Below are 25620 nucleotides of genomic sequence, written 5' to 3' on the forward strand. Positions count from 1 at the left end.
TTGGGGGGGAGGATATTTTGGGGGAAGACGTCTCCAAGTGGGCTCTTTCCCTGTTCTTTGTTAACACGCTTGGTGGTGGCAGCATAGGGTTCAAGGACAAGGCAAAGTTTGTACCTTGGGGAAGTTTTTAACCTAAGCTGGTAAGAACAAGCTTAGGGGGTCTTTCATGCGGGTCCCCCCATCGGTACCCTGGAGTTCAGAGTGGGGAAGGAGCCTTGGCAATGCGGGATGTGGCACTGCTCTCATTTGGATGTGCCACTGCTTCTAGAGCAAGTTTTAAAAATGCTTGTGGCTGACGAGGTTTCAGCCTCCTGGTTTTGATGATGCATGTGCCTTGCCTCCTCTGAATCTGACCCAAGAAGGGAAACTGGATCTATCAGTCAACACTAAAGAGAAAGGAACAAGAGTGGAGGCTGGAAAACATTAGCAGATTTCCTTCTCTTCAGAAGGCTCATCCCTCTCTCCAATTATCTACTCTCTGAGTTTGAAATGAGTTGTGTATTTAGATCGCTTACGGGTGACACTTGCTGTACTTGAGCCTGCTTAAGAATCAGGGTCCAGAGAATCTTATTACATGAGTTCGGGGGGGACAACACCCCCTTGCCTCAGAAACCACTCCTCCTCTGTGATGTGATCTCTCTCAGGGGATGCCTACATGAGAAACCTAATATAGGTTGACTTACAGCCGCTGCAGTAATTACTGAGGTGGTTCATGTCCACACTACTCTCCTTGGGTCACTGGTGCGCGTCCTCACCAGGAGCACTTCCCCTGACCTAAGAGAGGCAGTGTGGGGAGCTGAGAGCCTGGTCTCTAAGCTCTGCTGTCAACTCCCTGCTGGGAGTCCAGCTACCCCACCAGTTCCTGGCGGGCTCCCCCGCAACTTCCCATTCCCCATCAGGAGCTGGGAGCGGTGGCTGCACAGGGCTTCTTGCCCTTGCTCCCAGCTGGGAGCAGGGTCCAACCACCAAGCTCTCCAGGGGCACGGGGGCCTTTAGCTGTCTGGCTTTCTTGTCAATTTCACAGCTCCTGCCATGAAATTAACAAGACAGCCAACAGCCAATGTAAGGAATGCAGTGTCTACACAGACACTGCATCACCCTAACTACACCGACATAAGACTTACGCCTCTTGTGGAGGGGAATTTATGATGTCGGTGTAGTAGGACATTTACACTGGTGGGAGGAAGGCTGTAGTGTAGACATTGACATAATTAGGATGACATAAGCTGCCTAACCATGTAGTGTGAACCAGTCCTAAAACTTTGTGGCATGGCTCAGACACATTTCACTTTGTGTGTGACACTGTATTATTACATAGAAGAAAATTCCACAGTCATCTAAGGGAAACAAATGTAGCCAGGGTTGCACAATAATATCAAAGCACAGGAAAAGGGTTTTGGTAAACTTATTTCTTATTTTAAAGTAACATTCCTGTAAGCAAGATATACTGTACACAGCTCTGTATGTGCTACTGTTCATCCACCACTTTACAATATGTAAATGTATGGTGCAGGGGTGTGTTGTGGATCCTTAAAAAGAGAGAAAATGCTCAGTACAAATAAAAATCAATGCATCAAACATGGTTGTGTATAACAGACAGTAAAGGGTGGAAGCCATTATGTATCTACATATAGGACAGTTAACTCTGCAAGCTTTACACTTAATCATCAGTGACTTCCTGACAGAATATTACTGTTGCTAATGCATGCTCCTGCTTTATATTTGTATATATTTCTATATTTCCATAGAGCCTTATGTCTGAGGATCTAAAAGGACTTTTGAATATGAACCAATCTTCATAATACTCCTGAGAGGTAAGTATCATTACCTCTGTTAATAGATTGGGAGGCTGTGAAACTGAGAAACAGAGAGGTTAAGGCCCAGATCCTCAAAGGTATTCATGTGCCTAACTCCTCACCTTTAAGGATCTGGGTCTTAGTGACTTTGCCACGGTCATGAAGGAGGTCCAGGGAAGAGCTAGGAAGAGTGCAGGGCATAGGTCTCCTACTCCTATGCTTTAACTTCCATTATCCTTCCACCCTGTGCAGAATACATGATTGCTGGATACCAGACCGGCCAGGTTACCCAAAGATTTACGAGTATTTGAGTGAGTTGGGTATTTCATTCCTTTTCTGTCTCTAATTGTTTTGTGGCAACTGGATTTCCTGGTTTACTTTTGGCCTTACTGGTTATTAAAGATTTAAGGAACAATTACTTGCCTCATTGATGCACATTTTTAAAATAGCTAAAGAAACCAACAGTTTTACAAACACCGAAACAAAGAAGCAAGTCCCAGCCATGGACAACAGCAGCGCAGTCTGTTGGAACTTGTGGAATTAAGACATCTTATGCCAGACAGCAGTGTATCATGCCCATTTCGACACCATCTTAGGCACATTCCACACCAGCATCTTCACTGTGGCTGCAGTTGTGGTCCCCCCAGTTGTTTTTTTCACAGTTCAAAATGGAGGATTCCATTCCATTGCACTCCACGTTATCAAGCCAAATCTGACCAGAACCTTTTTTGGGGGTGAGTGGTTAAAAAAAATAAATAAAAAGCAAAATAAGTCACTGTAGAGCATGGGAAACAGACATATACAGTCACCCAAAGAAATCTGTAATGTGAATCACAAAGACGACATTCTTTAGGTTTCACACTTCCCTTAGGGCTAGACTTAGCCTCGAGGCACAGCTCTGTGTCAGGAGCGGGTACCTGTGTCACCCCAGGAGGAGGCCTGGGAAGGAACTGTGACAGTTACACTTCCCCTCCCTGCTTTGCCACGGCTCCCAAGAGAAAGTAATGGATTGCAGCCTTTTACTGGGGGCAGCTGACTTCCCCTCTAACAGCAGCTTGGCATTGCAGGCTGGCGCACTGGAGGGTGGAGTCAAAGCTCCACCTATTCCCGGCCCTCCCTCCACCCATCTACAGGTGAATGGGAACAGTGGGCCTGCAAAGGCTGCTCTTCCCAGTGCTCAGTGACCTGCAGTGCAGCTAACTCAGATGGAAGGAAAGGGCTCTTTGTACAGGTTATGTCCATTGTGGCTCACAGCGCGGAGTGAGGAAGAAGCCTTCCCTGGTGCACCTTTACCACCATGTGTGTCCTGGTAAGAGCAGGTCACAATTCTGTCTTTTGTTACCAGTGAAAAATAGAACAAGGTCCCCCGGCAAACTCCCCCAAAGGGAATACATAATGAACTCCTGAAACAAAACACAGGAGGGGAAGGAGGTGGCTGGATTGCAATCGAAGTTGTCATCTGACATGTTGGAGGTGGTCTCTCAGCTTGAATCTCATGCACTTTGCTTCACATATTGCCCATGGTCACTTCCAAATGGAAAGGGTAACACTTACTTAAGAGGCCTTTGGGTACCCTGCTGCAGAGAATTACACTTGCCACTAATATAGGGCATAACTAAGACAGTGCACAGATTTAGGTTAGACGGTTTCATCCAAATGATCGCTACCCTCTGGGTCTGCAAAACTGGGCTGGAAATTTTGCAAGAGCAGACTTTCTAGTACTATTGTGGCACTTCTGCTTCCAGCTTTGGCTAGAAGAAGGAAGTGCAGGGGCACATGGAATTGAGAGATCAGAGAGGAAACACCATTGAGTGAACTTTTGTGAACTTTGGAAAAGTTGAGTGAGTTCAGGTTGTGGGTAAAACTTGAGGGTGGGTAGAGGATAGAAGGGTTTTCATTTTAATTATAATGATTCACCTCAGTGATAGGCTCAATCGCTAATCCCAGCAATCCTATTTAACACAGAAATCTCTAAAAACCTTGCTTCTGTTGATTATCTCTATATCTGAATGGCTTGTGCCCAGTTGTCCCATAACACTTCCACACAACTGTTCTGTAAGTTCTTGATTGCTGGGTGATTATTCTATAGGTTATGATACTGCCCTCTTTACTTTAGCAGAACACCCATTTGCTTCAGTATGAGTTTTGTCTTGGTAAGAGTGGCAGGGTCCGGACAAGAGGGGATGTGTGGGGTTGGAGGCAGGGTCACCCTGAGATTTGTGCTTGGCTTGTACTGAGCATGCTCACACAGACTGAGCATGCTCTGTAACACTGCTGAAGCCGGCTGCCCTGACTCGGCCCCCCCCCCCCCACTTCCCCATCGGCAGGCATGGGTTGCCTCTGGTCTGGACCATCATAATTTCTCTTTCGGAGGCCAGTGGGGTGGGTGGGTATTTTGACAATCGGGAAATAGAAATAGTAGGTGGGAGGGAGATAAAAGGGACGAATGGAAATTCTAGAGTTATCCTCTGAGGAAGCATGTCTGCAAAGTTCATGCAGCTCACATGTGAATGCAAGTATCTCAGTATTCACCATCAAGAAACTATATATTTTGTACAACCTTAGACTGTGATCCTGCACTTGGAAAGAATTTTAGGACTTCCCGTGCAACAAGAGCAGCACCAAAAAAGTGTGGCACCCTGGACTGAAAAAATTCCAGCTCTGTATCTGAATGCCTGGCTGAAAGTGGCTTGGGTGCCAGGAGGCCATGAATACTGCCCCTGTAAAGGCTGAATCTTACACCAAACACCAGCCACACTATATAAAATCACAGATCACAATTTGGGATCCGGAATGTAGTTGGTGATTTGGGTGATTAGTTATTAACTTACCTGGGGGTGCCGTCATGGTGCGAACTGCGCGTCTATATCCCAGCATTTTGCAGACCACGGTTCCATCTCTGTCATCCCATCCATCATCACATATTGTTCCCCACTTCTCTTGGTACCTAATTTCGACACGGCCCTCCCTAGCTGTCCCATTGAGCCTTATATTGGGGTGGGAGTAGCGTTCCCCTGATGGATTAGAAGGTTATGAAATAATTGCACCAATTACACACACAGAAAATAAGACGTTTGCATAAGAAAAATGACACAGAAGAATAAGCTGCTAAACCAATAACACAAACCAACGGCCACACCTAAATGAACATGGCTACATGGGAAACAAGGTTGCCGTTGTAGCAAAAATCAGATCCGTTCAGGACCCTGTGATAGATATGATGAACACAGGTCTAGCTTGAGACTCTTGAATCAATTTTAGACCTGTTATTCGTACAGGTTATATGTATTATTGTGGGCTCGGGATTGTATTCTACTCCAATGGGGAGGGTTACTGCAGCTCCTCCAGGAACTAAAAACAGTGGGGTGTGATTACTGCCGTCCCTGGGACCAGCAAACAGTTCCAGACAAGTACCAGTCTCTGTGGTGGTTTGCATATACTGGTTCAGAGTGTGTTCAAGAGACCTAGGAGACTGGGGTATAAAGAGACAGGCTTTCATTTTAAGGCAACAAATGGGCATGACCCTTTTGTCCAAAATGGGTGCGGCGTATCAAACCCCATGGAAGGACTGGAACATGCAGGGTCTCCATAGATGTCACGGGGGAACACTGGTAAGCTTAATTATGTGTTTAGACCTTTTATTGTTTTATACGTTGTTTCTGTAAGGCTCTGAGAGAGCTGTTGGTTACTCATAACCACTGGCGCATGCCATTCATAGCCCTTGGAGAGAAAACAAAGCACAGAAGCTGGACATTAGTCAGGCCTGCTGGGATAAGCAAGGGCAGTGCAGGGAGGTGGGTTACAACCAAACAACCCTGCTCCGCAGGAAGAGTGATGCAGGTCCCTGCCCAGAGATTGGTGATGGTGAAAGGCCTCCTTGAACAGACCCTGGGAGGGCTCAGAGGTGCAATTAATTCAGAAGCATGACGGCCCTGATCCTGCAGGCTCTTAAACACTTGCTTCACTTTATGCACGTGGGAGGTTCTCTTGACATCATTGGGACTATGCAAATAGTCAAAATTAAGCATGTGTCCTGGATATATACTGGGTCCTATATTGTGCTGGTGTTACAGGGCAAGCTATGGAGACGAGATAAATGTCTAGTACCTGGTTCAGCCCTGTCACCTTTGCTCCCTGGCAGTCCTGTTCCAAATTAAAAAAAACAATCATTAGACACGCTTTCAAGGTAAAGTATAATGATTACCATTATGTCTTAAGCTGGTGTTGATCGGAGATGAATGCAAATGTTCAAACAAAACTCCAGCCCCCTCACACTTTTAGAATTTGAAATATACTCCTGGAATTAAACTCCTGATGTGGTTAAGCCCCTGGGACAGCTTTGGAACTCATGATAGCAGCATGTTAAAAGCAGCAGGAGTATTATGCACTGCAGAGTATTTGCAATGCACAACACCGGTGAAAAGGTCCCGTGATGGTGTATATACGTCAGTGTGCAGAATCCTGCTATATTAAGTGGACAGTATTTTACTGGTGCTGCCATGCATATAATATGTATTTTAAATGTTATAAAAACAGCTACAGAGTATACATTTTAAAAACCTTGTTTTTTAAAAATACATTTACAAACAACCTCCAGCTGCTTATGTTCTTTGCAAAATATAAAAGTCCCTTTCTCTATTTTATGATCAAATGGCCTACAGCAATTAATTTGACCAGCTCTTTGCTATCAGGCGCTGTCTCTCACTATGTGTTTGCACAGAACCTCGCACAATGGGGTCGCAATCTCAGTTCACATCACCAGGCGCTACCATATTACACTTAAAAAAAACCAATAACAATAAACGTTCATAATAATTATTTGCACTTCTACAGTGCCTTCCATCCAAAGATTTCAAAATGCTTTAAGGATCTCAGTGTCTTAATTAAAAAAACCCTACATGAATAAAGGTTTATTACCTTCCTTTTATAGATGGGGAAACTGAGGCAAAGAGCGGGAAAGGTCCAGATCCTCAAAGGTGTTTAGGCACCTAATTCCCATTGAAAGGTGGGACTTAGGCACCTAAATACCTTTGAGGATTTGGGTCTAAGTGATTTTTATCCAAAGTCAAACAAGAAGTCAGTGGCAGCCTCAAGAATAGGAGCGGGGTCTTTTGACACCACAGTGCCACTTGGGCCCTCTTAAAGGATAGTTTAGTTGGAATGCACAAAGGGATCCCAAATGTACTGAAAAAAAAGCTTCCCACATCCTTTTTCTTTTGCTAAAAGCACTAAATATACAACTCTTTCTTTTAAAAAAGTATAACTATATAAATAGACATACACAACCTATTTTATAATCTGGTAGGTGTGTTTTCTGCATCATTAACCAGAGTTAGATGCAGGAGAAATCTAAAACTACCAGGCTGCATATTGGCATCTGAGTCGGGTGTGGCCTAAAGCAGATTTCAAATACATGTCAGGAGTGAATTCAGAAATCAATTCTTAACGTACGAGCCAGTCTCCCTGTTCTGATTGGGGCCAAATCAAGTTGAGCTCAGTGGGAGTTTTGCATGTGTAAGGCTGGTTGGATGGGGGCCACGTTATATCTAAAAGAAAAGGAGTACTAGTGGCACCTTAGAGACTAACCAATTTATTTGAGCATAAGCTTTCATGAGCTACAGCTCACTTCATCGGATTGTAGCTCACGAAAGCTCATGCTCAAATAAATTGGTTAGTCTCTAAGATGCCACAAGTACTCCTTTTCTTTTTGCAAAAACAGACTAACACGGCTGCTACTGTGAAACCTGACTTTATAGCTAGTTCATCAGCAAAGATGCAGCCTCCGTCTAGGAGTGGTAGTGGGCAGGGACTGGTTAGTGTCACAGTGAAGTGGAGTGATGTCTCACTATAGGGCTATCTGCTCATGTTGATGTTCTGTGTTGTTACTTCTGGGCCAGGTAAGATGCTGTCTCGGCCACTTTGGGGCAACTGGGGACCTCGGAGCTTCACCCAAGGAGGAAAATATATTTCAGTCCTGTGCAAAGCGAGAGTTATTGATAAAAAAACCCACTAATAGCTGCACTGGTGCTGGAGCCACCAGAATAAATAAGGGCTGGACTGTGCCTTTACAGCTTGCCCGGTGTAAGGTAAGAGTGTAGCTGGACTACCCCAGAACCAGCCCAGGGAGGAATTGTGACTCTCCTCCTCAGGCTTCCCCTTTGCTCCTTGGCTTGTGGGCGTAATTTACTTCACAGGGCGCAGGGCAGTCCCCCTGTTTGGGCCAGCCGCAATATTACAACAAAAAAACTTCAAAAACAGACTCCAACAAGAGACTGCAGAATTGGAATTAATTTGCAAACTGGACACCATTCAATTAGGCTTGAATAAAGACTGGGAGTGGATGGGTCATTACACAAAGTAAAACTATTTCCCCATGTTTATTTCCCCACCCCACCCCCGCACTGTTCCTCTCACCTTCTTGTCAACTGTTGGAAATGGGCCATCCTGATTATCACTATAAAAGGTTTTTTTCTCCTGCAGCTAATAGCTCACCTTAATTGATCACTTTCGTTATAGTGGGTATGGCAACACCCATGTTTTCATGTTCTCTGTGTGTATATATCTATCTTCCTACTGTATTTTCCACTGCATGCATCCGATGAAGTGGGTTTTAGCCCACGAAAGCTTATGCTCAAATAAATTTGTTAGTCTTTAAGGTGCCACAAGGCCTCCTCGTTCTTTTTGCTGATACAGACTAACATGGCTGCCGCTCTGAAACCTGCCTTAATGTAGTGTCCGAAAGAAATAGCTCAGCTCAGATGCAAGCAGTGAATGAAACTTTCCTTGTAATGGCTGCACTGAAATGCACTTGTTCAAGAGGCAAATTCATGAAACAAGACGACGTAGATGAGTGACATTAAAAGAAAACGTGTTTGTGTCCAATACAGAGTCACACAGGAATTGCTCAAGAACTGGGCATTTTTGCCAAAATACTACCACTGCAATGCTGGCATAATTGCTGGTCCTCCAAGTTAGGGGTGCCTATGGGCTGGTCTCATAATGACACCTAACTTTACTGATCAGTTTTTAAATGTTTTTTCCAGTCAGTCAGTCTTTCCCTTTCCTTATTACAATTGCTTCCCTTTATTTTCACTCCTCATTGCATGCAGATAAATAGATATTGTTGAATTATTAATTTCTAAAAACTTACAGAGGAGACTTGCACGGTGTCTCTGCCGAAATAATACAAGGGAACAAAAATGAAGTGTAATGAACTGCACTGGCAACTGGGGGGACATAAAGGTGGCCGGGACCAGAGTATCTGGCCCCATGACTTTAAAATCCTTTGCATAATTTTTACCAAAGTTTCCAGAAAGATGATACTATAGGATGAGATGTAGCACCCAAAATGTCAGGAAGATTGGTTTCTGTGTGTGGGAACTTGGTAGTGGGGTTGAAAATCAGGTTTATAAATGGAAAGCTAGCAGCAACCTTAACCATGGAACAACTACTGCAATTCCATAATACACACACACAATGCAAAACATACCAACTACTCAACAGAAACCTTGATAGATAGTCTTACCTCTAGGTCCCATGTCTCCTTTGGCTCCTTTCATTCCTGGTTCACCTTTTGGACCTGGAGAGCCAAAATTCCACCTACTTCCCTTTTCACCAGGTAGGCCTCTAACCCCTAGGTGGAAAATATCAGAGAGCTGATGCCTTTGGCAATTTCTGAAGAAAAGAGCATGACAAGTATTACATGCAATCACCTTCAGAAGTCAGTGAAACATTCCATGGAAAGTACCCTATTGTGTAATCATCTCTTTGCATAATTTAATACAGCAAGTGCTTTACCCGAATCTCCCTGTTCTCCCTTTGGTCCTGGCATGCCATCAAAGATCATCAAAACCAAAATAAATAAGTAAAATAGATATTATCACACTTTTAAGCTCCCTCAAGCTTACATTTATAGTCTACTTTTCAATTCATGCAGATGGGAAGGCACGTTCGTTCTCCAGCTAATGGTTAATGAAGTGGATAAGGCACATACAATATATAAAAATAAGAACTTATTCACCTAGGAAGATTGGGTTTTCAGATCCAAGGGCTTAGAGGATAAGTGGATCTTTCATGATAACATACCTAAATTGACCCTATGTGCCAGATACACCGCTGGGGTAAGTCACAGTAGCTCTGTTAATGTCAGCGGAAGGAGATTTGGAGTGGGTTATCTTAACCTGCTGCACTTTATGTTCTTAAGTTATATCAACAGGTGCCTATAAGGACCCTGGGCACAGCTACAGAAATAAGTATCCTGACATGGCAGCTTGGCAGAGCTCCATGCCCACTACTGTAGGTCCACACTGCATGAGTCTGTCACGCATGGGATTGAGCATCCTGCCTCCTGGCTTGAGCTGTGTGTTCATTCCAGTGCATCCCCCTATTTGAATAACTTGTGTTGCTGATGCTGGACGTGTCTTGTTTTCCTTTACCTGCTTCTCCTCTCTGTCCCTTTTCACCTTTAGGTCCCCTCTCTCCTGGGATTCCTGATGTTTAAAAAAAGGGGGAAAAAAAGGGTACATGGGTAACAAATACTTAGCAGGGTATTATTTTACTAAATTAAAAATGCTGGTAGCTACGTACCCTTCTCCCCTCTCTGACCAGGCATGCCATTTAAACCAGGAAGTCCCGGGGCACCAACGTCTCCATTCAGGCCTTAAAGATGAACAACAACAACAAAAGTGAAGTACAAAGAACTATAAAGGAACCAAAGTAACATAACATTTCTCCAGGGGCTGATCCTCTACTGCCCCACACCTCGTGTAGTCATCTATTCCTGTGCAGAGTGAGAGCAAAGTGGATGTAAACCGCGTCCATGTTGGAATTCTCCACTCACTTTCACTAGTGGTATAATTTTATAACCAATTTTGCACTGTGTAAATGAGCATACAAAGTGAAAGGCAGTGGAGAATCAGGTCCACATAGCATTTCAATCTGAAGGATCCCAAAGCACTTCCCAAAATTTAGGTCAAATTCTGCCCTGGGATGCATACAAATGGTTCATATTGACTTCAAAGGGAGTGATGTGTATAGAGCCAAAAGGAGAATATAGCCCTGTACATACAGAATATGGCCCTGTAAACAACACACACACACACAAATTAGGGCTCTATGGAAATTGAATAGGATTCTATATAAATTGCTCTAAAAATCTATAGATGTTAACAGAAAAGAAGAAATTTTCTATAGATTTTCTAAGTCATCCCATAGAATTTTAGAGAAGGGATATAATTCTGTAGGATAGTTCACAAAGCCCAGAGAAAGGATAGCAGCTTCTACTAGGACTTTTCCATAAGGGGTGAAGAACACTCCATCCATATGCACCTGCAGGGGAAATGTTCATAGACAGAAAGCAATTACCTGTGTTGCAATTTTTCCAGGGTACTATGGGACAGATTCACGTTTCATTTACACTGGGCTAAATCAGGAGCAACTCCATGGAATTACTCTAGTGTGAAACTGATGCTCAGAGGATACTCAGTACCAATATCTTCATATCTAAATGACATGATGAGTCAGGCCGTGAAGCAGGGGAGACACCATATGAATTTAGAATTAGACAAAAGGGTCCTGATTCATCACTGCATTATTCCAGTTTGACATTGGTGTTGCCTCAGTAGACTGAAACTGGTGTGAAAATGGAGTAATACAATGGTGAACCAGGCCTTAGAGGATTAGAAAGGGACTTACTGGGTGAAATTCTGGGACTGGTGTAACAGACTGACAATTTCCTGCAATATCGTAAATGAACTTCATTGAATGAAGTTAAACCTTATTGAATTAGTTTTAAAACCTGTGACATTCCTTGTGTTAAACATGCAATGGTGCATGTGTTACTGTGTAATTGTATGTATTTTCATACAGCTGGGGGTCATTACACAAATTCACTCAGGTTGTAAAGAACCCCACCACCCCCGGAGAGATACGTGTATACTTGTTCAACCTAGATTCTCCAGGGACTGACAGACAAAGGAAGGATTTTTGAATAAATAGCCTGCTTTTAAACTGGCGTAGGGCCTTTTTCCTGATCCAGCAAATGGACTGGACCCCTAATCCACAGCAGACCCCAATCTTTTGGGTAGGGTTGGAAGGACTGGCCCTGCAGAATCCATGTTAGGGTTGGGGTTAATTCTGTTAAACTTATTAGCATGTGCGTAGGTTCTTCTATTGTTTTAATATATTTTCTCTGCAATGCGTTATCCCTTAAGAATAAAGTGGGCGTGCATAGGAAGTGCTGCATGGTAACTTATAACTATCGACAATCATTCTATCATCAGTCTCTCAAGAAAAAGCAAGCAAGTGTTCTTGGCCAACCAGTCTGTGATGGGAAATATATCGTGAAGGCAAGCAAGTGTGCAGCCTGGAAATATGCGAGTCAGAAGGGAGAAAGATGCCGGTCTCCGCCCAGAAAGGCAATGACTGGGGAACTGAAGCCAGAGAGCGGATGCCCTTGCTGAACCACCGAGGGGAGACAGCGGTGCAGTTGCCCTGGACTGTGATTGCCTATGATATGCAGGAGGGCAGACAAGATGGTCGTACTGGGCTCTCCTGACTTTAAAAATCTATGAAAAATATAGAACAAAAGATCCTACTTCTCCTTTCACTTACACCCATTTACAGCAGTTTTACACCAGTGTAACTCGACTGAGTTCAGTGGAATTACTCTTTGAGTCCAGTGGTGTACGTGAGACAACAGGCCTTGAATCTGTAGCTTGCTGCGGGATTGGAGGGAGGGCAGATATTGTGTTTATAATATTCTTCCTTGGTAATTGAGACAAATGGACATTTCTCAGTTACAATCACAGTGGGTTTGATTTTCTTTTAAATTAGACTTTCAGGGCCAATCCACTGTGGCTGTTAACTGACTTCAATTAAATCAGAGCCGATTTACACCAGCTGCCCCTTTTTAATGAAATGTACCTTTAAGGGAGATCAGTGTCATACCAATACGAGAAACTTTTCTTTTTGCCTGGCTTACCTGCCTCTCCTTTCTGTCCTGGAAGCCCTGGTGCACCCACTGTACATACAATACAATACAATATTGGTGTTAGCGTTAGTGATATTTGTACAAATTATTAAACATGGCATCTCCCCTCGCCTCCACCAACCCCCAGCCAGATTTGGCTTTTTGCCTTATTAACTTACCCATTTAAATCTGACTGACCTGCATCTCCCTTGTTTCCAGGAGCACCAATTGGTCCTCTGGGGCCCATCTCTCCCTTCTCACCCACTTCACCTTTACTTCCTCGAAGACCTATTTAACAATACAATGAATGTGTATAAATCAAAGGGTTGGAGTCAAATCTGTGTCTCTCTCCCATTGGCTCTAACAGCATCAGCATCTGGCCCTGGGTTTGCATTTCTAGATCTCTGACATTTGCAGTTGGTAATCAAGATACTTATGACAGAATGCAATAAAATATTTCAGAAGGGATTGCAATTCCCTCCTTCCCTTTTCTGTTCCAGGATTTTCCTAAGATTCCTAGAATTTTTTAAGATCCGTTTTGCCATTCATGAGCCAGACCCTCAGCTGGTGCAAATCAGTGGAATTCTGTTAAATAAATGGAACCTCACTGATGTACACCAGCAGAGCAGTAATGTTACATTTCCAAATGTTCTGTGTATAATCATTCTCCGCTCATATGGACCACTTCCACAACATGTTTCCACTTTCCATCCTGTTTTCGGCTCATTCTCCCTATCCACATCTCAGATGTGGCTGATGAATACCAATGTAATGCAAGTTACACAGGCGAGAGACACTGCATAATTCTTCTGTTTAACTTACACAAAACTCTAGTTTATATGGGATATAAACCACTCAGAGGCAGGCTTTACTATCACTCTAACCAACCAAACCTGCACATGATTGTGCATTTAAATGGTATTGTATTCGTTTATACCGTATAAATCCTTCTATAAACACCACTGCTATAATCAGGGATGTGCTGATAATTAAGTACCTGCTTCTTTCATTACACGTACATATCCCAAAAGAGAATATAAAAGCTCATTGCTCTGAGTCAGCATTTCTGGAGAACCACCCTTCTTGATGCACTGGCATAGCAAGAAACAAATAAGGCAAATAACCTCATTCATCCAATCCCTCTATAGACTGGTAACCCTATGGTCAGAGATGTCTGAATCTTTGTGGAAACAACTCATGGAGTAACAATACATTTTATACTGTAAACGGAAAAGACTTAACTAGGAAGGCATGTGAAATTGTTAAAATTGCATAGGTAAAAATAAGCAAATTGCCTTACCTGTAGGTCCCCAATCTCCTTTCATTCCTGGTTCACCTTTTGGACCAGCGAGGCCACTGTCCCCTTTACTTCCATCTTCACCCGATGGTCCTCTTAAGCCTGGATGAAAAATACCAAACTTCTGATGCTTTGTTGCTTTGAACATCCCATGAAAGACCCATCACGCACACACTACAAAATGCAATACCAATATAAGAGTCAAATTTTGCTCTCGTTGTAGATCCAGAGTGACTCCGAAGATGGCAGTGCAGCTATTTTGAAATAGGTATCTGTCACTGAGGGCCAAATTTGGGTCTATCTGTATAAATTCAGTACTGTCCGCTGGATTCTATTCTCATCCACTGGTTTTACTTTGGTTTATTTCTGCTAACTTCAATGGAGTTATTCCTGATTTACACAGGTATGAATGAGAGCAAAATCCATAGTAGCAACGCAATGAAGGAAATGCATTACCTTGGACTCCTTGGTCTCCTTTTGTCCCCTTTGGTCCTTCTATTCCTGAAATTCCAATACATATATATTAATAATAACGATTAATGGACATGAAAGGTAGATATTTTTGAGCCTATGCAATCCACAGGTATTGGGCCAGATTCTCAGCGGATGTAAATGGACAGTCACTCCACTGACATAAATGGAGCTTTGCTGATTTACACAAGCTGTGAAACTGGTCCAACTGTCTATGAGCCAAATCCTGCTGTCCTTGCTCAAAGACTGATGTCAGTGGGAATTTTTCCCTGAAAAGGCTCTGAAATGTATAGGTAGTGAACTGCAGGATTTGGCTTGAAGTTGTATTTCATTGTTGTAAGTCATGCTGCACAGCAAGGACGACACGGATGCTTGATGTTTAAAATGCTTGCTTAGCATAAACATAGACAAGCACCATGGATGGATGAGATAAGGGGAGCAGCAGAGCTGACTTGCTGCCTGACTGGCTGTGGGGGCCCTTACCTAGTGAGACTGGTGTGATTCCAGGGCAGAAAGCTTGCGGTCCCCAAGCTGGGGGTAGCAGTCTCCCTGCATGTCAGGAAAATCTGATGTGCGTGAACATTCTGCTCCCCAGCTAGGAGCCTTGGGGAGAAGGGAGGGATGAGGGAGAACCTGGTCAATCCATGGTTTGACATGGTCCTAAATGGAGAATGAGGGCATTGGCTAGGGGACTATAACTGTTGTGAATGCATAGCACAGCCTGAGGGATAATTCCTTCCCCAGCATGTACCATAGTCCAGCCATTTGGGCTGTGCAATAGCTCCAGGATTTAGTCCTAATGAAAGGCCACATTCCAATCTCATTTACACGAGTGAAAAATTGGGAATAAATGCATACACGTTAGTAGAGTTACTCCCAATTTATCCTCTTGTAAATGAGACCAGAAACTGGCCAGAAGACTGGGTCTCCAGGAACAGGACACACAGGACAACTGGATTGTATGTTGATTACAACATACACATTTTAGTGTGAATCTTATAGAGCAGTGGCTGATCAAATTATGTTGTATCAGTGTGGCTCTATCAGTAGGAATGTCATCTTTGACACAGAAAGTTAAGTTACCCTCCAGTTACTACTTATGACCCATAAAAAACCCACATAAATCACTCTGATTGCTGCTGCGTGTTCTGGTTTTACTGAACTTTGGGTATTCAGTTCTTTGCTTAGCTCTTCATTTACTTGTTAGGAGGTGCTGCTACTAATACTTCCTTACCTGCTTCTCCCTTGGCACCTGGAGCTCCTACTCTTCCGGGTATCCCTAAAAATATCAAAGGAAATATGTGGATTGAGCATTATGTACGATAACATTTGTGCAGGGCTGTAAAGGTAAGTAACTCAGTACCTGGAGTTCCATCCTTTCCAGATGAACCTTTCTCCCCTTTCTGAGCACCTCCAGCACCCTCTTCTCCAGGATTACCTTGAAATTGAATTGACAAAAAAAATTAACATCAATTCTTTTGTGAAGACTGAAACCACAGCTCCCAAACAAGTAAACTAACTACAAGACACACACAAAACCTGCAGCTACAGAAGCTCATCACACCTATCTACTTGTTTTCTACAAGTGAATGGGGTGAAAGTCAGAGACTATCACAGGGGTTATAAAGGACATTCCTCAACAATGAGTGGGATGTGTTCAGAGGCAGATTACAGTTCTGTGGGGCCCTGGGCCAGAGCAAGTGGCTCATTCTCCCCCTGTACTCTAGCCAGGGAGCAGGGTTGGGTCCTGGGGGCTTCCCCCACTCCCTGGCAGGAGTGCTGAGTGGGTGGTACAGGTTGGGTGCGAGGGGGTGCCCATTTTTCCTGTTGCCCCAATTGGCCAGGGCCCCGGGGCATGGGCCCCATTGGCCCAGTGGCTAATCTGCCACTGGATGCGTTCACATCTCTCCGAGTCTGCAGTGGGAAGCATGTGCTTAAAAAACATTTCAGGTTTAAATACAGTGGCCAAAATGCTCACATCCAAAGTGCTTAACACTGGGTATCTCAATCCATATTTAGGCACCAAAATCAAAGTGCCAATGGGAAGTCTGAGAATCAGGGCGTTTTTATTTCTATTTGTTCTTATGATGCAAGGGAGGGTTCATTTCCATGACTTACCCTTCTCTCCTTTCTCCCCAGGAAATCCAATACCTAAAATACAAATACATCCACTTTTGTTCTCCTCTGCTCGTCTACATTGTTAAATATGTCCCCACCCCTCTCTGAGTTTTATGTTATTTGCTTACCCTTTGACCCTGGTTCTCCTTTGCTTCCAGCTGGTCCTCGTAGACCCATGTCTCCCTTCTCACCTTTTCCTCCTAGAAGATGGATTTGATGGCATAATGAACAAGTGTAAACTAAGGGCTATGGCTCACGGAATTGAATAATAAAATGTCCATTGGTTGTAATGGGACCAGGATTTGACCATAACTAGGACCAGATCCTCAGATGGGTGTAAGATGACATAGCTCCATTGAGTGCAATTGAATGATGCTAATTTACACCCAATGAGAATCTGGCCTTGTGTATATTTCAGCATGTAACCAACATCCTTTGGGTGATAGAGTAAAAAACAGGAGGAGTAAGCACTTGAAAACTTGAAATCCTTTTCACCTTGTCTTCCTTTCTCCCCCTTGGCACCTGAATTGAACAGAATAAAGCCTTCATTTCAGGCAGGCTGAGATAACGTGGCTAAGAAAAAAGACTGAAATTGTATGCACTAGTTCGGGGGTCGGCAACCTTTCAGAAGTGGTGTGCCGAGTCTTCATTTATTCACTTTAATTTACGGTTTTGAGTGCCAGTCATATATTTTTATGTTTTTTAGAAGGTCTCTCTCTATAAGTCTATAATATATAACTAAACTATTGTCGTATGTAAAGTAAACAAGGTTTTCAAAATGTTTAAGAAGCTTCATTTAAAATTAAATTAAAATGCTGATCTTACGCCGCCGGCCTGCTCAGCCCACTGCCAGCCTGGGGTTCCGTTCATCTAGGCCGGCAGCAGGCTGAGCAGGGCCTGCAGCTGGGACCCCTGGCAAGGGGCCAGCAGCCAGAACCCCAGACTAGCAGTGGGCTGAGCAGCTCAGCCCGCTGCCACTCAGCCCGCTGCCGGTCTGGGGTTCCGTCCGCTGCCTCCTGCCAGCCAGGGTCCCGGCTGCCGGCCCCTCTCAGCTCGCTGCTGGTCTGGGATCCCAGCCCTGCCTACATAGAGTGGGTACCTACCTTCTCCCTGGTTCTAGCCCATTCTCTTCCTCTCTCTCTGCATTGAGCTGAGGATGGGAGTGCACTGAGCACAGGGCTGGGGGGGAAGGAGCAGGCTGGGGGTTAGGGTGCAGGGTCTGTCCAGGAGATAGAATGAGAGAGGGGGCTCAGGGTTGGGGCAGGAGGTTTGGGTGTGGAGTGCTTACCCGGGCAGCTCCCATTTGGTGCAAGGCGTGCAGGTGGGAATGGGGCGGGGGGTAAAGGGGCTCCAGTTTGGTGCTCTGGGTGGGGGTGGAAATGTGGGGGGTGCAAGAGTCAGGGCATGGGGTGTGGGGGGTGCAGGAGTCAGGGCAGGGGGCTGTAGGTGTGTGAGAAGGGTGCAGGAGTCAGGGCAGAGGGCTGGGGGCATGTGAGGTGGGTGCAGGAGTCAGGGCATGGGGTGTTGGGGGCTGGGTATGTGTGGGGGGTGCTGGAGTCAGGGCTGGGGTCATGGGGGCATGCAGGGGTCAGGGAAGAGGGCTGGGGATGTGGGCTAGGGTCGTGGGGATGGTCCCAGCCCCCTGCCCAGAGCGGCTCACGGCAGGGGGCTAGAGGGGATATGCCCTGATTCCACCCCCTTCCCCAAGGCCCTGTCCCCACCTCTTCTCCACCTCCTCCCCGGAGCAGCGAGCGCGCTGCGGCTCCGCTTCTCCCCCTCCCTCACAGGGGCCATCAGCTGATTGGCGGCTGGGAGGGAGAGGAGGAGGGACAGGAACCCAGCATGCTGGGGGAAAAGGCAGGGGAGGGGACCAAGCTTCTTCACCCTGCCCCCGTGGGGGGGTGGAGAAGAGCGGACTGGGGCAGGCAGGATTTTTAATGGCACTCTGCTGCCTGCCGGGGTCCCAGCCTGGGTTCGGCAGCGGGTTGAGTGGGGCCGGCAGCTGGGACCCGGCAGGCAGCAGCGTGCCATTAAAAATCGGCTCGCGGGCCGTCTTTGGCACACGTGCCATAGGTTGCCGACCCCTGCACTAGTTGGACACCAGTTTGAAGTATAAGTCTTGGGGAGATTGAGGAACAGAAAGTCAATGTCAGAAAAGGGAAGCTGGGTGTCTCTTAAAATGGCATGTGAATCCAACTAGGAGAAGTAACCTTCACATCTGGGGAGTTTTAGGGCTTGATCCTGAGCATGTGCAATCCCCCCCCCCACCATCAAGTCAGTGGGCCCAATCCAACTCCCACTGAAGTCAGTGGATGTATTTCCATTGTTTTCAATGGGAAATGCAAGAGGACCTTACGCAGCTATTCTATTGCAAGAACAAGTGCCACAATTTGGGGTGCAATCCTATGAAAGGCTGAGGCCCCTAATGCCATGTGGGAGCCGCTCAGCACTTTGTAGGATCACACCTTAATCATGTAGGAAAACTGACATATTGTATTACTCGTTGTGGACTAGATTGAGCCTGTAGGCTCAACCCTGAGTAAAAGGTGCTGTGAAACTTCTCTGCAGTTGTGGCTCCCACCCGTTTCCCATCAGTTCCTCCCTGGGTCCCATCCAGATTCAAGGGAGAAAGTAAGTTACTGATAAAGCTCTTGATAAAATACAATTTACTTCTCCCCAGCTACCCTGCTAGTGAGCAGCAGCGGAGAGGGGAGACTGAGTTGTGATTAACTGGGAATTGGTCCTGCTTCGAGCAGGGGGTTGGACTAGATGACCTTCAGGGGTCCCTTCCAACCCTGATATTCTATGATTCTATGATTCTATGATTCTACTAGCTCCCTGCTTCTCCCCACCCACTTACTCAGAATGGGGAGTATCCAGAGAACAGGGACTACACCCTGCACCAAAGCCAGACTCCCAGCAGGCCATGCAAGGGTGTGTGGGAGGAGCTTGACTTCAATGGGACCACTCACGTGCGTAAAATTATGCAGGGTAGAATTACGTCTTTGCAGGAGTGGGGCCCAAATGACTTATTGAATAGGGTTCCAAAATCTAACTTCCGATTCTGTACAGAACAGGGGAAGGGAGGGGGAATGAAAGAGAGGGGAAGCTGTTCATTGCTCAAATATTTACTTACCTGGAGGACCAGGTTCTCCTTTGATTCCAAGTTGCCCTGAAATGGATATTTGCATTTTTAAACAGTCAGCACTCAATCGTTGATTGAACAGTATGTTAACAAATTTAGCTCTGAGTTGAAAATGTCACCCTCCCTGCAGGAAGACTAGAAGTCCTAGAGAGGCCTGAAAAAAGTCTGAGCAACATTGCGTGGGAGTCCTGGGTGGGGGGACTGGGTACAGGGAGCCCACGCCCATTTCAGCCCAGGAAATAAACTCTAGCTGCAATAAAGTGGGACCTCGAAGGGATATGCCAGCCTGGGCTCCATACTGCCACCCTATGCACAATCTTATCCAATTCTTCGGGCCAGATCCTCAGCTGGTACAGATCATCATAACTCCATTCATTTTCTGTGGCAGCCACTGTTTACTACTCTGTGTTTATACAATGGGGCCCTGTTCCTGGTTGCTCCTTAAGTATTTATTATATTTTCATAGCAGTGGCTATCTCTCACATCGTGCTTTTCCTTGGTAGATTTCAAAGCACTGCACTTTGCAATCTTTAACATATTTATCTTCACCACACCCCTGGGAGGCAGGGCGGGACTGTCACCCCCATTTTACACATGGGGAACTGAGGCACACAGGGGCTAAGTGACTTGCCCAAGATCATGCAGAAAGCCTGTGGCAGAGCACTGAACTGAATCCAGGTCTCTCCAGTCCTAAGGCTAGTGCCCTAACCACCGGACCATCCATAATAATATGTCAAGTTAATGGAGCTACACCATTTAGATGAGCTGAGGATCTGGCCACCACCCTTCAATCTTAGAGAAGAAAGCTGGAGTTTCCCATAGGGACCACTGAATTGTGCATTTTCTATTTAAAGAAGGCTTTGACTCTTGTACTCCTTGTACAGCACCATCAGGCTTTCAGATTATGTACAAAATATGACAGTCAAAAAGATAAGGTGAAGCAGAGAGATACCTGCAGCCAGTGTGATATTGTTCATCCTCATCAGTAAATTGTGGTTGCTGACCCTAATGGTGTTGATTTCCTCTTCTAAGCTTTCAATCAATGTTTCTTCACCTCTAGTGTTCTTTCTATAAAAGTTGCTTTCTGGAAGAGTTTCATTGTAGAAGGGGCTGACCAGTTCCTCTGGTTTATATGAGTCATCTTCTCTTTGGATTTTGCGTATTTCCTCCTGCATGTTAAACACTGGGAAAATGGAAGGCATCATGGAATAAATATTCTCAAGCTCCTTCTATCATCCAGGGAAATTCCTGCTCTATAGGGCAATTTCTATTGACTGGCCCTGAGTTCCTGTAAAACAGACACTTCTTTCCTGCATGACAGGTAGAATGTTACCTGAAATCGGGGCATTCATACTGGGCACAGCTCAGCCATGCCTCCGCTGCTAATCTGGCTACACTGCTATTTATACTCACGCTAGCTCAATGAGAGTACATTAAGCAGGGGAACACACCCCTAATTTATAGTGTAGACATAGCCATTGGCTCTCATCTACTTATGCAGGCATTTTTAGTATGCCGTTCGTTATTGTATCCAGGTGCCACATATGCCTGGCTACGTGGCCAGATATGACAGCAACATATCTAATATGCATCTGGGGAAAAAAACAGTTTCTAATAGAGGGAGCCTTAATTCTTAGAGTGCTCAGGATCATGTACTTGTCCTCCAAAAGTTTCTCTGAGGAACTGAAGGAAAGCGTACTTATCCTCCTCTGCTCTTCATGGCACTCATCTCTCACACCCCTGAAACACTGAAATCAGCTTCCTGGCATGAGAAGAGAGCGTGCACAAAACTCTCCCCACCCTTTCTGTGTGTATGCTTTCAGAACCAGCCCTGAGTGACAGATGGGCATAACAACCATTTATAGGAGTGATATTGATTGCTCTTGGATCTTAGCTGGATAATGCTTAAATACTCTACCAGGATGTCTATTTATAATGCACCGAGCATCACAGTATCTTAACTGGCTGAGCGAAGGGGGACTCTCCCAGGCAGAAAGAAAAGATATGAGAATGGTGGGAAGGAGGGGGAAGTGAGGAATGGGGGACACACAAAGCACTCTGGAATGTGAGACAATGGTATGGAGGAGGGACGCATGAGGGACTCAAAGAGCCCCCTGGCAGAGGGAATGGGGGGCACACGGAGCCCTTGCCATGGTGGGGAAGGGGAGAATGAAGAGGAGAATGAGGAATAGTGGTATGGGGGCACACAGAGCCCCTGGCATGATGGGAGAATGGGGGACACTTGAGGAAGAGGGAAATGGGGAACCCACAGAGCCCCTGGCAAAGGGGATAGGGGAACGGGGATTGCAGAGAGTCCCTGAAATAGAGGGGTGGAAGGGTGACACACAGGAGCTTGCTAGGGCAGCGACTGGAGGGATGCAAAGAGCCCCTGGCATGTACAGTAGGCTCATCCTATTGAGGCACGAAGCCCTCTAGGATGGCGTATCGCAAAAGCATCAGGCACAAACACGTTGCCAACCATTACAAGGATTTCAAGGCTACAGTAAATGGTTATTTAGGAAAATTACCTTTTAACGCCAATAGTCCCAGGCCTATAGTTAGCATCATTAAGTAGATTGCCAGTGCAGTCCAAACACAGCATGCAGAAGGCTTCTTCTTGCTTTGCGGTTCTAAAGTCCAGCAGAAACAAGACAAGCATCCTTTCAAATCACACATTTCTTTGGCCAATTCTGTGCAAATACAGTATTTGTAACATTCTTGAAACCCGTGCCTTGTCTACACTTGCAGGGGTATGTGGGGTACACGTAGCTACACTCTGCTGGGAAAAGCAAGCTGCGTGCACACTACAGTATGTAGCTACATGCAACAGTGAAAAGCTCCGGCACCGGGGAAGTAGCAGGAAAAGGGTCTGGCAGTGGGGAGCTCCTGGAGTCTTTCCCCGCTGCCTCCCCCTGCCAGAGCCTTTCCCCACTGCTAAAGTCTTTCACTGTGGTGGGGAAAGGCTCTGGCAGCATAAGAACATAAGATCAGGAAGATTCCTGTGATAGAAGGCACTGTACACAGAGTTACAGTAGGAGCACTCTGTTGGTACTAAAAGGGGAGGAATTCCTGTGAAAGGACTATAATTCGAAAGCTTTCACTTAGAAGCTACAATATTTTTTTTTTAAAATCAAACTTTCAAAGAATTGTTCTTCAAAACAGCTCTTCTGTCCCCATATGCACACACTGAAAGATCCAGAAGCACATGATCCTGTCAAAAATCTACAAACTCTTAGTGAAACAAGAGTTTCATGCAGTGAGTGCTAGGATTGTACAGGCTGTAAGTCAAGGCAAACTTAGAACATAAGAACATAAGAACGGCCATACTGAGTTAGATCAAAGGTCCATCTAGCCCAGGATCCTGTCTTCTGACAGTGGCCCATGCCAGGTGCCCTTAATTGAGTTTTGCAAAGTGTATGATGCTGAGTCATAACGATTAAAAAGAGCATCATCTTCATTAATGTTACAATAGAATTGTTTTGAGTCAGCAACAGTGTTTTTATATTCACCTGCAATTCATAAATTTACATTTTCAGTTTGCTTTTGGTGATTTGAATATCTGAAATATTTTAGACATTGAAATTTTACACAATGGAAATGTATTTAGGTTATTTAAAAACCACTGGAAGAAAAAATGGTTAGTGTTTGCTGGAGACTATCTCCTCAGCATTTTTAGCTGGAAGAGATATGTCCCAGATACATCTCTTCATTAATGTTCAGATACATTTAGGAGCAAAAGTCACAGTAGAAAGGCATTGCATATGAAATGCAAATAGATCAGCTATTTTCTTCATAGATCAGCCTAAACACTTATCAATCAATTTAATTAAGCAATAAAGTACTTTACCATATAGTTGAAATGTGGTGGTAGCAGATGAAGCAAACCTAATCTTGTCTGACATGGTGAACATTTTGCTATCACTCGAAATTTCATCTTCAGTGTAACTCTTTGGATTTTCCATGGTGAATTTTTTATAGTTAACCTAGAGTCCTGTCCGATTACAGACACCGAGGAAATATGGAACTTTCCACTTCATCTGCTGAATTTATGCCATCTGCTGTGCATTCTGATTAACTCGATTTTTCTAGACTTGCCAGATACTTTTGATGTGGTAATTTGATCAGTTCCTCAAAAATCCTATAACTAAGATGTTTAGCTTCTCCCTTGTGCTTATATTAGAATACAATCTGGATAGACCCTGCAGTTTGATCCTGCAAGGTGAACTCAATAAGAATAATGAATGCTCAACACAGCTAAGAGTTGCTTAGCACTTTGCAGCATTTGAAGCCAAAGTGGCCAGCCCGTATGCAGGTAAAACTCCCACTGAAGTCCATATGATGTTTGGTTGAACACAGACTTCAGGATCGTTCCTTAGGGACAGAAGGTTAAATGTTGAGTGTTAACACAATAGTGTAGCTTGCACTGAAATTACATTTAATAAGTGCGCAAAATGAGAGTGACTGGGGGAAGGCACTAACAGGAACATGTAAGGGTATGTCTACACTGCAAATAAAAGATGTGTTCTGACCTTGGGTTAGCTAACTCCGGTTAAAATAGCAGTGAAGAAATCGCAATTCACCTTTTAACTCCTTTAAGGTTAGACGCTGGACTATAGGCCTATAGAGGAGATTGGGGTTGAACGCAAGCTGCTAACCTGCGTTAAAAGCTGAGTTGCTGTGTCTTCACTGCTATTTTAACCCGAGTGTATTTATTTTCAGTGTAGACATACCCTAAAACAAAGCAGGTCAGAGCAGGGGACCTGAAGATCAGTGGGGTGGATTTCAAGTAAAAGGAGTATGTACAAAAAGCTGGCAGGGCCGATTTCTCTTACACCCTCCTTTTAGGCCTTGTCTACACTTGCAGGAGCATGTAGGGTAAATGTAGCTACATGCTGCAATGAAAAGCAGGCTGCATCTACACTGTGGTGTGTAGCTACATGAGGTGATGAAAGGCTCTGGTACGGGGGAGGCAGCTCCTCCCTGCAGGTGGGAAAGGCTCCAGCAGTGGGGAGCTGCCAGAGCCTTTCCCCACTGCCAGAACCTTTCATCATGGCGGGGAAAGGCTCTGGCAGCAGGGCGCTACGCTGCTAAAAATAGCAGTCTACAGTCTAAAATTAACAGTGTAGCCATGGGAGGCACTGCGTGGGCACGTATCGGGCCTGGGCACATGGAGAGCCGGTAGGGTGTATATCTAAGGAAGCAGTGCCTCACCATCCACACTCCTAGTGCTAGTTTGGCTTGCAGCATCTGTACTCCATGTGCTTCTGTAAATGTAGACATGGCCTTTGTTGCTTTTTCTTGCTACATGCATTCCCCCTCCTCCGCAAGGAAACTGCATTCATTTGTCAAAACCGCTGAATGGCAGATTGGTTCAAATCATGTCACTTTACCACTTACCCCCATTGCTTGGACCACTTACACCTTCACGTCACTTCACCCCTGTTCTCATCACCACTGAATTTGACATTTTGGCCCAGAAACTTAAAGGGCTGCCACTTACTCCAGGATTGATTTTGGCCCAGTGAAATAACTTGGCTGAGTTTGCATATGAAGGTCATTGGGAGAGCCAGGCCAGGTATTAGAACATGCTCCCAGCTCCTGGCATCCTCAGCCAGGCTCAGGTATTAGAACATGCTGCCAGCTCCTGGCATCCTCAGCCAGGCCAGGGATTAGAACATGCTGCCTCTTTTCAGAAATAGAAAAACTGAACACCAGACAGTTTACTTGGTGTGTATGTGATAAGTCCATAAAAACAATGAGGAGTCCGGTGGCATCTTAAAGACGAACAGATATATTTGGGCATAAGCTTTTGTGGGTAAAAAAC

At 45.0% G+C, this 25620-nt stretch overlaps 1 protein-coding gene and 1 long non-coding RNA gene across 2 annotated transcripts in view; one reads left to right on the forward strand and one right to left on the reverse strand.

The window, feature by feature from the left end:
• Positions 1-1400: 1400 nt before the first annotated feature.
• On the reverse strand, positions 1401-23804 carry MARCO (macrophage receptor with collagenous structure). Its single transcript, XM_048870275.2, has 18 exons — positions 23644-23804; positions 22325-22426; positions 20749-20979; positions 19788-19823; positions 16780-16851; positions 16652-16684; positions 15897-15971; positions 15768-15812; positions 14519-14563; positions 14066-14164; positions 12964-13053; positions 12778-12816; positions 10383-10454; positions 10232-10285; positions 9322-9429; positions 5904-5939; positions 4628-4810; positions 1401-2519 (listed from the first exon to the last, which is right to left on the reverse strand). The coding sequence occupies exons 1-18, from the start codon at positions 23756-23758 to the stop codon at positions 2389-2391; spliced, it is 1566 nt and encodes a 521-aa protein (XP_048726232.2). The 5' UTR covers positions 23759-23804; the 3' UTR covers positions 1401-2388.
• LOC125645148 (uncharacterized) overlaps positions 1746-25620 on the forward strand; it is a 51847-nt gene continuing 27972 nt past the window's right edge. The window contains exon 1 of the long non-coding RNA XR_007359214.2: positions 1746-1814. This is a non-coding gene — a long non-coding RNA (uncharacterized LOC125645148). The remainder of the gene's footprint in view (positions 1815-25620) is intronic.

Source organism: Caretta caretta, chromosome 11 (assembly GCF_965140235.1).
Source record: "Caretta caretta isolate rCarCar2 chromosome 11, rCarCar1.hap1, whole genome shotgun sequence".
Lineage (NCBI taxonomy): Eukaryota > Metazoa > Chordata > Testudines > Cheloniidae > Caretta > Caretta caretta.

Excerpts from the sequence above, each read along its gene's own strand:
- MARCO (XM_048870275.2), bottom strand. The coding sequence starts at position 23,758 with ATGGAAAATCCAAAGAGTTACACTGAAGATGAAATTTCGAGTGATAGC. Across the intron at positions 16,685-16,779 it reads AGGAGAACCAGGGTCAAAGG|GTATTGGATTTCCTGGGGAG; the intron begins GTAAGCAAATAA and ends TTTGTATTTTAG. Across the intron at positions 14,165-14,518 it reads AGGAGACCAAGGAGTCCAAG|GCTTAAGAGGACCATCGGGT; the intron begins GTAATGCATTTC and ends TTTTTCATCCAG.